The sequence below is a fragment of the Calonectris borealis genome, chromosome 2, assembly GCF_964195595.1.
Source record: "Calonectris borealis chromosome 2, bCalBor7.hap1.2, whole genome shotgun sequence".
Taxonomy (NCBI): domain Eukaryota; kingdom Metazoa; phylum Chordata; class Aves; order Procellariiformes; family Procellariidae; genus Calonectris; species Calonectris borealis.
This window is the reverse complement of record NC_134313.1, coordinates 12,830,445-12,845,247: the sequence shown is the minus strand read 5'-3', so window position 1 is coordinate 12,845,247 and position 14,803 is coordinate 12,830,445. Positions and strand designations below refer to the sequence as shown.

Genomic DNA, 14,803 nt, shown 5'->3' with positions numbered 1-14,803 from the left:
GCAAGGAAGAGCTTGAAAATTCCATCGCAAGAAGCAGGACTGCTCAGGAGTGGAGACGCTTGGCATTTTTCAGCCTGATTAGCTCCACTGACAGAGAGGTGATGTATGCTAATTACAGCTCCTTAACCTCCTTAGAAGCAGTTGCATAAAAACACAGAACATCTCCATGTTGAAACGTAAGGCACTGCAGCATTCCCTGGCTTCTCTACATTGGTATTCTCAGACCATCTGTACAATCCTTTGACCTGCCTGGATGATGCATAGAAAGGTGTGTCTGTGAGCCAACCCGTCAGTGGTTGCGGGTACAGGAATGGGAAAGTTTCTCATTAGGATGTGTGGCTGAGTAATATAACCCCTGATACTATCTCTTCGGGTCAGTCAGCCTTTGAGAGTGGATCATGAAAATCGCGGTGCAGTATTTAGCACTCTATAGTGCAGGTGTGATCCAAGTATAAATGATAGAAAAGAGTTTTTTATGTAAAATGTCATTTCAGTTTTACCAGGTGATATTTTCTACTCTGGTGTGTTTTTTATGCTGTCTTCATTTTAAAAACAAGAAATAATGGCATTTGATTTATAACAGGCAACGTAATGAATTCTGATTGTTCAGTATTGCTTGGAGGGGGAAGGAGAGATCAACACGATATTAAAATTAACTCTTTGTAAATACAAAAGTCTCATCATAGATAATGACTGTCACATTTTTTTCCAGGAATTATAATGAAGGGATGCTTTTCAACTATTTTTCAACACTTTTTTTTCAGGTGGTTCATGGAACAGATTGTTTAAGACTTAAAATAGAAAAGCAGTCTTTAGGCAAAAAATTGTTTTAAGATGCTGTCTTTAAAATAAACAACCAAAGACTTGAACAAAAGATCTAAGTTTTCTGTTCTGCTCTTTTTCTAGGCAGTTCTCTTTAAATTGATGGTAGTGTTGTAACACCAAAACGTAATTCCCTTATAGAAATTAATTCATAAACAATAATTAAATAATAAGGGATGTTTCATATATGCAGCACTAGAGTTTAATCTGGAAAACCTTGCATATTGCATGGCCGAAGTCTTATGAGACACTACAGGAAATATGTGCCACAGCAAGCAGTTCACACCATCATAAAATATGCCTATATTTTATGGAGGTCATTAGCATTGAGGCAAATGTCATCCCCACTATATAGTGAACTTTTTCCAGAACTTCCGTATACATTTGGTTTAATGCTTGGTTTCAACATATTTAAGGTGAAAATGAATATTTAAGTGAAACCTGATGACTGTAAACATGGCAAAGAGATGTTAGTGCACTTTTTTTTTTGAGAAATTGCATCTTCTAACTGGTTAGGCATTGTGTGCAGGGATCCTTTTGTAACCATTGACAATGTCATTTCCCCAGATCCTGTTGTAACCATTGACATTGGCAGTCTTTTTACTTCTCAGTTAGCTTTTCTTCAAGAGCTGAACTGGAAGCTATTTGACTGCTCTTTCTCCAAAATCTAGCAAAAGTACAGTATTCTGCTGAGGTTTGAGAGTAAATATACAAATGGCTTGCTGTTCCTGGATGGCGTGTATGAATTTAGTTCAGAAGTAAGTATTTTAAGCGCACATCAAAGCCGTCTCCATTGGCTCCAATGCTACAAAGCTAGAGAATAGGCAAATACATCAAACAACGTACTTGAAGTGCTGTTAGAAATGCGCGTATTAAGTTTGAACATACTATCAACTAATCCAAAGTCTGTCCAGAAACACTGAAGAATGCAAAATATATGAGTTAGGCCTGCACCCATGGCCACTGTGGGACTTGACCCAGGACCATTATTCTTAAAACTTGTGTTTATGGTCTTTTATAGCTATCAGTGTGGTCAATTTAAGCAGGAATTTTCCCCTTTTACTAATGTTTTTAAGATACTGTGTATATGTTACATGCTGTGTACATATTCACTTCTGTAACTGTGCCTGCTACATACTCCTGTCAAGCGTTGTGCCAACCGTGGGGGATTCACTGATTTGAGCCCTATCTCACTCTCCTTCCTTGCAGTGCCTATATCTCACTTCTTTGCTTTACAACCCTGCGGTCTTTCCTTTTCTGGTCAAAGGCTGATGGATGTGTTCTGAAGTTTTGCTCTCACAGTGGCAATGCTATCTAGCCAGATCCCAGCTTGAGAAGTTCTTCCTGGAAGGTTCTTTCCTTGAGAAAGAACCTGGCACCAGAGCCCTCTCTAGATGTTCAGTCTGGTTTGTCCTCACTGAGGATCTAGATATCCACTGCCCTTGTGGTGTGTCACCAGGTACATGGAGGGTCATGCATCAGCGTTGAGTTACATTGAGAGATCTCTAATGACAAGTCCTATAACCTTGCTCTTAAATCCTGCCAGCTGTTGAAGTAAGAACAACAGGAGGAGAGCTCCGGGTGATTTCTGCAAATTCAGCTGATAATCCAGCAAGGCTTTTTAACTCTTCCATATGAAGCCTACAGTAAAATCTGTTTAATGTGCAGTCCAGCTTGAGTAACAGTAAATAAATCAAACTGCTTTGACAGTGTATTGCAACGGCATTGGTTTAGGAAAAAAAACACAGTGGATTCAAAATACCTGCTTTAAAAGTTAGGAAAATAAAATACAAAAAAATGCCTTTGCTGCTATTTTTATTAATCTTGTATTCTTGATTTACTTCTGTGAACTAATTTTCCTGGAAATAGATTTTGTGTTAAATCTCCTTGCTCATCACCACTTACGATTTTTTTAACTTGTTTTGATTAAGCTATATTCTGATGAGTATTAGCTGTTCAGAGATTGCATGGTGAGGCTGCTCAGCATGAGGCACATGTACTAGCATAGTTCCTTTTGTTTCTCAAGGCCTTTGACGTCCTTGCCCGTGCTTCACTGTAACTAAGTTTCCCTTCATTTTCATTTCCTTCATTTCTGTTATTTTCAAGAGTAGTCTTATTTTTCTGCTTTCAGTTTTACTCAGTTATTTTTCATCCTTGATCAGTATTTTTGTTTTGGGATGCTACAAATGCAGACACACAGCTGTGACAGCTGTGAATTTCCCCCAGATTTTGTCTTAAATACAGCAAATTTGCTGCTGTCAGTACCTATGGTAAAGCTGTGGTTATCTGTTGCTTGCTACAGGGTAATGGTTGCAGTCGTATTTTGCAGCCGCTCAGGGTATCCACCCATAATGTGAGCTCTTTTTAAGAGCAGGCTTATCCGCACAGAATTTTGCAATACTGAGGCCTCAAGTTCAGTGAGCTGTTTTTCCTGTCCTATTAGAAACTGAAAATGACTTACATTTCCAGAAAGAAGGGACCATGTAATTGTGTAAAAGATTGTATTTACAGAGAATGTCATGGAACGTGGAAAGTACTATTTTTGCACCTTTATATTCAGTAGATATGTTGCAATGCTGTAATAACTGTTTTTGCTAAACCTGAATTTCATGACTATTTAATCCGTAGTCCCTGCTCACCTAATGGAGTGATTTATTAGAATGAATTGAAAATGAAATCTCAAGTTCTTCACTTCAGAATTGAAGGGCACAAATCTAGATACATTGATTATGTTCTGAATTTACAGATTTAAAAGGTTTGAAGGTGTATTGTGTATGACCATTCTATTTCAAGTGTTTAAAATAGCAATTGCTAGAGTAGGTGAAAACAGCAGTTTATTAAAGCAGTTAATGTATTTTGGTTTCCTGTCCTGAGAGAGAGAGACATACTGTTTTGGAAGGAAGGATAGAAACCCAAGCAGGTATCATTATGTCTAAGCAAAAAAAAAAAAACCACCACACTTGACTTCCTAATTTAGAGAGGTTCATGTATAATCCTGAAGAAATACATTTTCAGTTCTTTTAAATCACTCTCTTGGTGTTCACACTTCCAATAAAGACGTCTTCACTTCCAATAAAGACATCTTCATTTTGCTGTAAATGATCCCAGTGCATTCTAAGAAGTACAAAGGAACTGTTCAATGCCAACAAGTTGAGTTTATACCCTTTCATCTAAGATAGTGTAACTGGAAATAGCAGTTCCCAGTCCATTGTAAATGAGAAGTAAAACCAGTTAGCTTAAACTACCGTGAAGGTGACTTTTAAAGAATGTTCTGACTCTGTGAGCAAAACCTAAACAAGAGAATATACCTTTCTACCATTTAGCCCTTTCTGTCTGTGACCTGTTATCTCACTACGTCCTTGACACCTGCCTTTGTTGCTGGTCTCAATCTTCCATTTCTCCTTGGGCGTCTTTATCCTTTCTCTCATCGTACCTTACTGAGCATAGGAGAAGCTCGAAGACAAGTTCTGTCTTCCTCCAAGTGTCTCTTCAAAACTGCTCTGCTGTACTGCATAGAGAGAACTCTAATCTTACAGGTGGGCAGATGGCATGTTGTGATTGTTCTTCCTCATGGGCTGCAAATCCTGTGCATCCTATTATTTGTTACCCCGTCTTTGCTACCACCCCCAGACCAACCCACTTGTTTGTCTCCTCTACCTGGTTTGTCTTGCCTTTTAGGTTGCATGCTACAGAGCAGAGACTGTCATTTTGCGTAGTATAATGCTGCTCTGCCCAGGCAGGCATTTAGGTGCTACCGCGCTATAGATATTATATAATTGTAATACTTCCGTGGAGATGGAACAAGTGTTTTATATAAAAAGAGACTCATTCTCTTCCAAGGTGCACCACATGCAAATATTTTGTGGGCTTAGCTATACGCAGAAGCTTATATCGTATACATCTAAATAGAGCTACTTTGGCAGACTCCCTGTGAAAAGAGCCAGCATTCTATGAATGTAATTTAATCAATGAACTGTATTTAAACTACTGAAATTTATTCAGTCTAAACAAATCCATACTCTTTCATGACAAACATTTAATCCTTCAAGATTGCATAACTGGGGGATTTAGGGATTAGTTGGCTTTGAAAATAGGTCAGGGAAAACATCTACATTTGGTTAAAAGCTAATCAGGCAAGGAAATAAGTAAAATAGTATTAAAGCTTTAGAAAAAGTCTTTTGCAAAATGAGTTTTATGTAATGGTACAAAGAATGTTTTCTATTTATGTAAGAGATGCATAGGCTCGTCCCCACCTTTGTTTACACTGCTAGAATTCAAGGAAACTCCACTAAACAAGTGATGCAAGTGTGTGCAGAGTTAGGAGTTGTGTATTTTGTTTCTCTTGTGTCCAATGCTTTGGAATAACTTCATATAATTTTGTAAAAACTTCAAAATTACTATCAAGAGCAGTGATTTGCAAGTATGGACACTATCAAAAGTTGCAGTGAAAATAGGGTTGTAATCCTAGAAGTGGGGTTATGAAAGAAAAGTTTAGGAATCACTGCAATGGGGCTGTTAACCTAAATCTAAAAATCTCCCCAATCACTGAAGCCTGAATTCCTTCTTTCCTACTATTCAACTTTTCTTCCTCACTTCACTTCTTTTGCTCTCTGAAACAGGCTGTCTGCTTTCTAGGGCTGTCTGGCATCATGGAATGGCTTGCATTGTCAGAGGTTATACATTCTTACCATCTGGGTTCATAAGGGTTTTTTTCTGTCAAGTTATTGGAGAAATAAGTTCCAAAATGCCTTACAAGCTGGTGCTCAAAGTTTAATCAAGGTCTTTGTGATACATAGAGAAAGAGATGCTGTCTCTAGAGATGCACTCTGTAAATCTGTGTAACTTTGTGCTTTTGAGTGTTGCAAGAAGCAAAAAGCACAGAAATATCTTCAAAACTGCAGCACGGCTCACAACGCAAAATGTGCTTCCATGAACAAGGACTGCAGACTAAATTTTTTCACCTCGTGAAATTTGTGTGTAATGCACTGAATACTTCGCAGTTTAACATCAGCAAAGCTAAAATCCATCACAGCACTAGATCTGCACAGTCTACTAGTCAAATGAACAGTTGAAGAATATTTAAATACAAAAAAGTTTTATTGACTACAATAAGTGTCTCCATCTCCAACATATCCCGGATTAAAAAAATGAATGTCCTCAACCACTATATAGAATTGCTGTAAAATTAGCTGATACTGTAATTCCTATGAATACAAGTCTTGCAACCTTATCCTTTTTCTAACAAAACATACATTTCGCCTGAGTAAGGACTGTGGGGGTTTAGGCTGCTGTAGGTGTATTATTGTTTATTTGTTCAAGGTTTTTTAGCTTTCTAAAATTTCATCGTCTCAAGGTGACATGAATGTAACTAACCAATTTCTCTCTTTCTTTAAACAGTTATCCTTGGAACACATGTAGTGTTTTATTTTCTACCTGAAAAAGAGTTTTAGTAAGTGACAGTTTATATAGCAGGCATGTGATACTGAGATGGCAGCGTCGTTACAGAAACATTGAAAAGCATGCTAAAGGTTAGCTTAAGTTGAGCATTCAAACTTAGGTAAATTAATAATGAAGCTTCTTACTAGGCTGGGAAAATGAGAAAGGAGGAAAAAAAATACCCAGCAATGCATGAATCATTGACTTGTGAACCAAAATTCAGCGTTAGGGTCCCTTGTAGCACTATGAAAATCTTCTCTTCTGTAGTTCTGTAGAACTGATTTCCTCTTTGTTCTTCGCTGTTTTCAAATCTTATTTTATAAGCTATTATTTTCTATGCTGTGCCTTCTCAGTTACCTCATTCCTCTGTTAACCATCTAATCAGATGCTTTTTTATGCATCTATTTTCTTGTCTTATTTAACACAATACATTAGATTCTGATTCAGCTGAGAAACAGGAAGATAAATGGCACAGGGTTTTGATTCCCAGTTCTAGGCTCAGATCTGAACTGCCCAGTGAGGCTGTCGAAGGGCCATCAGAGCAGCAAAAATCAGTGGAATGCAAAGATGGCCCGTGCCACTCGTCTCCTCTGTGAGTCATGCAAGTGCCTCAGAGAGGAATGGTGGTGTTTTGAGCTTTCTTAGCTGAGCTGCAAAATTTAAAAGACATTGTGGAGTCTGCACAGATCTAAGCTTGATAGAAATCCATGTAACTTCTTTTATTTAGAGCTTACTTTAGAACTGGAATTTCTTTGGGTTATAAATTCCATCACATTTCTTTTGTCCTTGTGCTTGACAGATATGGCGAAAATAGCCAAAAATAGGATTTTCATTTGTTGAACTGATTAAAATAGAAGATTTCCTATGTATTGAAAATTGTGAAAATACTTGCTGGGAAAAAATGGACAAGTTGTTGCTCTGAAATGATACACAGTGTACCAGTGTTGACTCGAACTGTGGTGTTCTTGTTTGTGTAACTACTATGAAACTGGCAGGAATGCCACTTCCAGCTTCAGGAGCCCTAAGACTGCTCTAACGCAACCTCTCCTTGCAAGACCTACCTCCTGCTTCTCTGGCCTGCCATATTCCAAATCTTGAACACCGACAGTCCCTTGTTAGGGCAGTCAGAGAAACTACGATGGCAACGGAGCCTCTCCCGTGCAACATGGCTTTGAATTAGATCTTTGGGCTTCCTTGCCTCTTACTGCCGCAAAGTCTGGCAAGAGCAGGATCTTGTGGGCCTTGCAATGGCCAGATTCCCGAGTCTGCAGCAGGAAATTTGGAACATCTAGTACAATGAGACTTTTCGTGTTTGGAGAAGTTCCTTTTCCCCCAGGAACTCATCAGAAAATCAGAAATGTGCTGGTGACATGAAAAAAGGTGTATAAATCCACAATGTTTTCTTGAAACATATGAAATTGGTCAACTTTATGTTTTTCATTGTAGAATTTGTGGCTGGCTTTAGTTGATAATCAGTTGCTCATGAATTTAAGACAGAAGCGTATTTGGAGCCCCATCTGGTTTGTGGGACTTTGTGCAGCATCCTGTGTAAGCTGGCAGGAGTTACATGAAATTGCAGGATATCGGAAAAGCTGAGAAAGAGAACTGTCATTTAATACAAATGTCTAGAAGACGTTTAATTTCTGCTATTGGGGATTTCATTTCAACATCTATACTCAAATGTTGAATTTAGAAAATTCCACTGAGAGGCTGAGATAGCCTATTCTCCAGTATCCATCTTTGTCTTCATTTTCTGGACTTCACCAGTCAAAACCAGTATTTTCTCAAGACCTTTCAAATTTAGATTAACTCCAAGCATTAGATTTAGTCATGAATCCCCTGGTATAACTGTGTACATAAAAATGTAGACAATGTAAAATATTTATTCGTTCAGGACAATTTTTGCAGAAGCCAGCTGTTGAGCTGACACGATACAGACTAGACTCCCTTACAGGGGCATTCAATCAGAGCAGCAGGTTTTGTTTCATTATGCAGTGGTGTATGCTTTTGATGTTGACTTTCATATTCAGTTGTTTATGACCCAAATTTTGGTTTTAGCTTTCAGTTACTGTGGAGTTCACTGCATCATCTAATGTGAACTAACAGTATAAAAGAATAATACACTAGTGGGAGAAAAAGAGACAACAAGCTGGCCTTCTTGATACTTCACAGTCTAACGACAAACAAATCAACACAAATGTGTTTGATACACAAAAGAAAATGTCTTATGCTAAAATCAACAACCTGAACTGCAGTCCCCAAGCCAAACTATAGCTATAACTGTTTCTCTGTTAACTTGAGCAGATACTTGTCCTTTATTATCCTCTGACAAACACGGGAACACAAGCACAATGACAGGTCAGCCATAACTAAATGCTGTTCCAAATATAATCGTCATTTTACAGTCAACTTTTTATATTTGTTGCATCACAAAGGTTTATTGAAGAGATAAAAGTGGTTATGGAAAACACTGTCCAGTAACTATGGCAACAGTTATTTGATCTCACAATAATTAGCTTAGCATTTGGTTGCACAATACTTTCACAATACCTCCTTGGTTAGTTCATTAAACAAAATTAGCTTTTGTTTGAACTTTCATCATTTGTTGTTTTAAGATTAGTCTAAGTTCAAAAGAATTGAAAAATATATTTTCAAGCTGCTATTGTACATGAATAATGTATGCTATAAGTGAATTTGTTAACGTCATTATGCAGTAACACTGAATATATTAGTTCTAGATGTATTTTATTGGTTTAACTGAAAATTACTTAGTATATAGATATAGGTGTACACACAGTGTTGGTGTGGAAGATTTGGGAGTGCCTGCATGAACATCAATATGTGCACACGTAATGTGGAGTTAAAAGGAAATTATGAAGGCTGCAAAGGCAACCTTACAAAGTAAGTGTCTGAATTAAAATTATTATTTTATCCCCTCCTCCTTCCCCCACACGTAAGCAATCAGATAGCCTTTAAGTTACACAGTTTACTTTTTCCTCTCAATTCTCATTCAGTATTTTGTATTCTCTACCTTGTTGGCTATATGGTCAGTGCCTTTTTCTTACTGCTGTTACAGGTATTGCTTACAGTCTATGAGTTATTAAATACCAAGATTTCATTCTGTTAAGATATAGACATAGACAGAGAACAAAAGGCCCATTTGCTGTTTACCACAGACTAATGAAACCCTGTTCTTCATGCAGAGTTAGTACTTCTCTTGTGCTTTTTTATGATACTCATTACTACAGTATCTGCAAGCATTAATGAATTTGTTTTTACATTACCCATATGAGAGGATTATTATTATTCCTACTTGACAGATGGGAAACTGAAATTCAGAGGGATTAACATAAATGTTGTTGGTAGCTTTTGAGAAACCTAGGACTTGGTTTATCAGAGTTGTTGTTATATGGCACGCGGTTCCCACTGACTTCAGCGTTTATGCAAAGCAGACTGAAGTCTTACGTCAGGTTTCATAGGTCATCTTGAATCACTCCTTTTCTAAATTTGGAATAAGGAAACTCCCTTCCTAACTTCCCTTTTCCTTTCCCTACCAGTCTTCTATTCGTTCCATCCCCCTCAGGCTGCTTTTCTCAATCTTCCTCTTTCCTCCCCAAGTCTTGCGTCTTATCCTGTTTTGATCAGCAAGCCTCTTCCTCCACTTACTTAGTCCACTTAGTTTAGGCAGGGGAATGATCATCTTCCTTTCTTCTTTCTGGACTCATGCCCATTCTAGATGAAAACTCAATATTACTAAGATTACCAATTACTAAGATTACTAATTACCAGAAGCCCAGAAGAGAATGTGCAGATTTCAGCTTTTCAGAAAGTTATTGTTGGGTAAAATGGATAGATTCTTATAGGAAAGACAAAAATTTATTCCCAACACCGATGACTTGAGTTTAACTTCAGGTCCTGCTTCAGCACAGAGGGACATTGGAGCTGTCCAAAGAACAAATTGTCAGAATTATGGAGGTAAAACTGCATAGTTTTCCTTAACTTTGTGATTTTGGTGCTCTGGATGCACTTTTTTTGACTGAAATGCAGTCAGTCAGTTTCAGTCCAAGTGGGTACTATTTAGCAAAATTATAAGCCCTATATTGCTGTATTACTAACACTGCTATTTCTAATAAAACTGCTGAATGTGATCTGTTTGTGTGTATGTTTGAGAACCAAATATCATTACTTCAACTTATTTGATACTAGCTTTGTCAGATGGCTTTACATTGGGACATGAAAGAAATGTATGGATCTCTTTTTCTTTAGTGGTTAATCTTCTTTGATTAAATTGCTACCATATTATTGCACTATATACAATAGAGTGTTTCAGCTTCTCCTTCACAGATACAGCGGAAAAGTGGCAGAGATACTCTCCTGAGTATCCACAGGAGAGGCAAAATCTTGAGGCTGATACAGAATATACTTATCCTCTGTGATGGCATGTTCTAAGGTTGATCCTCTTGTAGCACTTGCAAGAGTCTAGCAGCAAACTTTGGAAAGATTACAGGTCAGAGTTTATCCATATTTTAACAGTAAAGAATGTTATATTTAGTCCTGTCTCAGACAATTTGTTTGTCTATGCAACTATTCCATCCAGATATTAGCACCGACAGTATTGGCAGGACAGCAGAAATACTGGAGAATTCTGCTTGATGCCCGCATACCTTAACAGAATATATTCTAAGTGGCAGAAACTATGTACTTCTTGGGCATCAGGTCTGATGAGGCCAGAAAGAGAAAGCAAGTTTCATCTGTAACAAATGGCTTGTTTATCTGAAAGTACTGTAAACAGAAATCTTATCGTGTAGCGATTCATAGCTTCTGAATTTGTGGGCTGAATTGCTGTTACGGGTTTTGTTTGTGCTGGATGAGAAAGATAATGAGATTAACAGGGTTTACGAGAAAAATGGTTTTCAACTTTTCTGACTGAGGCCAGACTGAAAAGAGATGCACATGTAGGTTTAAGGCAAGTTCAGAGTAGTGACTGGTAGCTGTAAGAACAGAGCTCTTTTCCCATTTTTGGAAGCAGAAGAAGAGAAGGTAGTGAAATTTTTTGACAAGCAGAAGTCTAGACCCATCTCCAAAGACAGCTTGATGAGCTAGTAAATCCAGCAGACAGTGTGGACTAAATAATGAAGAGAGTATTAGGGGAAATCCAGGACACTTGGAATCTCATGAACAGCTGCGTGTTTGTGGGAGGGCTGGTCTATAGATCCTGGTCCTACTAACGTGGTGTGATTTGTCTATTGCTAATGCAGTAGTTACCAATTTCAAATGCAGGCTTCACACAATGAAGGTGTTGGCCCTTAGAAAACAAGCCTAAGTCTCATGAAGATTAGTTTGCTTCTCTTAACCCCTACAGTCTCACCGACCACAGACTGAAAACCGATGACCTATAGCCCATTAATGAATGGGGCCTTACCTTTGCAAATCCTTGAAGACAGAAATGTTAATTTTAAAATATTTTTAAATGGCGTGGATGCACAAAGTACCACAATAGTAAATAGCATTTCAGGACTTGTATTATAAATCATAGAATCATAGGATCATTAAGGTTGGGAAAGACCTCTAAGATCATCAAGTCCAACCGTCAACCCAACACCACCATACCCACTACACCATGTCCCTAAGCGCCACATCTACACGTCTTTTAAATACTTCCAGGGATGGTGACTCAACCACTTCCCTGGGCAGCCTGTTCCAAGGCCTGACCACTCTTTCAGTAAAGAAATTTTTCCTAATGTCCAATCTAAACCTCCCCTGGTGCAACTTGAGGCCATTTCCTCTTGTCCTATCGCTTGTTACTTGGGAGAAGAGACTGACAGCGACCTTGCTACAACCTCCTTTCAGGTAGTTGTAGAGCGCGATGAGGTCTCCCCTCAGCCTCCTCTTCTCCAGACTAAACAACCCCAGTTCCCTCAGCTGCTGCTCATAAGACTTGTTCTTCAATGGTACTTAACTACAGAGGGAACTTTCAGAATTTAAAAATTCACAAGTGCTGTACACAGCATGACCAGATATATATAAAAAGACCATTATACTTAAGATTAATTGTCCAAATTAGTGTATTGAGATTTTTAAAGGAAAGTTACATTCCATACTTGCTAATTGCCTAAGGTTTGGCTGTCAATTTCCCAGGTGTGCAGACACCTATTGTTCAAAGTATTTGCTTCTGCAATAGCTCTAGGTGTGGCAAAGTACACTCAAAGTTGAGCTCTTTCTTGAAAAATGCTTTTGTTCATTATAGTATTGGCCCAAAACCTTTCAGGTAAGGGATTCCTAACTATATATATGCATAGAAACTAAGGGTGTTCAGCTCCCTTGGGGAGTGTTTGGGTTTGAATCTTAACTTAAACGCTGTAATTCTGGCAAACGGTATCAGAAGAGATATGAATGCTGGAGTTGCTTGAGAAGGAATGGATTGGAAAGTGTAAAGGGAGTGTGGTTAAAGCTGCAGGAATGGGAACCCTTTCTTTGCATAAATTAGAACAGAGTCTGATTTGCTCTAACTACGTCCGTATGGAGACTCACATTTACACAAGAGGCTGATTTCACAAGATAAGCAATCATGGATTTACCTGTACATCGGAGTTTTGCATGTGGTACATGCTATTTTTTCCTCTTGGCAATCTCAGAAGAAAATATCTGGGCAAAGGCACATCATAGTTTGATCATTTCAGTTGGGTTTTCTGCTCTGGATATGGAAGTAACTCACGTGAAAGCTATTAAACAACAGATTTTGATTCAAAAAATTACATGCAAGGTCAGATTTTTTGAAACGTGTGTGCCCAGTCTGGTTCCTCTATTCTTTTTTTAAGTTTCTTTTCAGAAATATTTTCCTTTTGGATTGGCTTCTTCAGAGTTGCATATTGAAAGAGTCAGTGTGGTCAGCAATATGGGAGGAACAATAAGGACATAAAAGATTTTGTTGATGTTTTAATGACTTTTATTATTTGTTCTCAAAGATCAGTTTTCAAGTTAGTTATGAATTTGGGCATCTGGAAAGATTTTAACTTCCTCTTCTTGAGCTTTAAGGAAGTTTGTACTTACGTTGTCTTCACTTTCTAAGAAAAAGAAAAATATAGCCCAAAGTTCACCAAAATGTGACCTTCCAGTAATTATTGTTTCTGTAGTCCCCAACCAAGTATTTGATTCAACAAAATCTTTTGATCTAAGAGATGTTTTTACCCCTTAATGACTGTAGAAATTGTGAATGTAAGATATAGCTCAGGATATGTCCTGAACATGTGATTCTGAAAGTTCTTCCAGGTATTATGCAGGTAGTCTAGCTGAAGGAGACTGGAAATTTTTTGGTGTGAACACCTGTTTAAAAATTAAACCCAAACACCAAAACCTACTGTCCTATCATTTACATTAATGTAAATCACAAATAAATAAAAAAAATAGTCAGAATAAAATCCAAGTAATCAGTTACATTATTTAAAATGGGATTTTGCTTTCTTTTCCTTAGCCTCTAATTTATAGGAGAATTGTAAAATCAAATATGCTCTTTGGAACTTTGAAAAGAAGAAAAAGTCTTAAATACGGTCCCTAATGTACATAGCCCTTATGGACTAACTCACAATGACAGGTCCCTGCTCCAAGCAGCTTACAGTACAAATACTTCATGGAATGTGATGTGCAAGAGAAAATGCACATTGTTTGTTAATTCTGGAATATTCGCTTTGGTGCATTTATATAGGATTAGCTATGGATTCAGTATCCACACAGTGTAGCATGCATTTTCAGTCTCTTCTTACAGCACTGTGAATAAGCCTTTTCTTTGAAGCAAAAGTGCTTAATTGAATGTTCTATAAGCTGGATCCTTCTCCTATTGTGTTTCCTTTGATTGGGAACTCCTCTGGGAGAACATAAGTGAAAATTCCCGATAAAACACCTTGCACAGTTTGGGTGCTGCTTGAACACTAATAAACCTGGAAAGTAACAATAAACTTGCTTATTCTCTTCCAGCTACACAGAGTGATCAGAAAATATTTCAACTCATAAAACATCCTTGTGAGAAATCTTACCTGTCTATAATCAAACTTGATCTGTAGTGTAGACTGTGGTTGGCAAGATAATAGACTGTTCAACATCAAATACTCCATGTTCTCTACACTTACTAGGCTTGTGAGTCTCATACTTGTTAACACAACAGAAATCGGAGCATACCTGAAAGGAGGTTGTAGCGAGGTGGGTGTTGGTCTCTTCTGCCAAGTAACAAGTGATAGGACGAGAGGAAATGGCCTCAAGTTGCACCAAGGGAGGTTTAGACTGGACATTAGGAGAAATTTCTTTACTGAAAGAGTGGTCAGGCCTTGGAACAGGCTGCCCAGGGAAGTGGTTGAGTCACCATCCCTGGAGGTATTTAAAAGACGTGTAGATGAGGCGCTTAGGGACATGGTGTAGTGGGTATGGTGGTGTTGGGTTGATGGTTGGACTCGATGATCTTAGAGGTCTTTTCCAACCTTAATGATTCTATGATTATATGATTCTATGATGATAAGCATATTCCTGACATAAGCAGCAAAGCTGTCCAACTATG

The 14,803-nt window shown here is 38.0% G+C and overlaps 1 protein-coding gene across 3 annotated transcripts in view; it reads left to right on the top strand.

Moving 5' to 3' along the window:
• NSMCE2 (NSE2 SUMO ligase component of SMC5/6 complex) overlaps positions 1-14,803 on the top strand; it is a 136,592-nt gene that overhangs the window by 82,974 nt on the left and 38,815 nt on the right. The window contains exon 7 of one of the 3 annotated variants that reach the window (XM_075141167.1): positions 136-8,797. The exons of the other annotated variants lie outside the window; for them this stretch is intronic. Coding sequence (XP_074997268.1) covers positions 136-180 — 45 coding nt within the window. The 3' untranslated portion in view covers positions 181-8,797. Of the gene's footprint in view, positions 1-135; positions 8,798-14,803 lie in introns of those variants that run through there. 3 annotated transcript variants of the gene reach the window in all.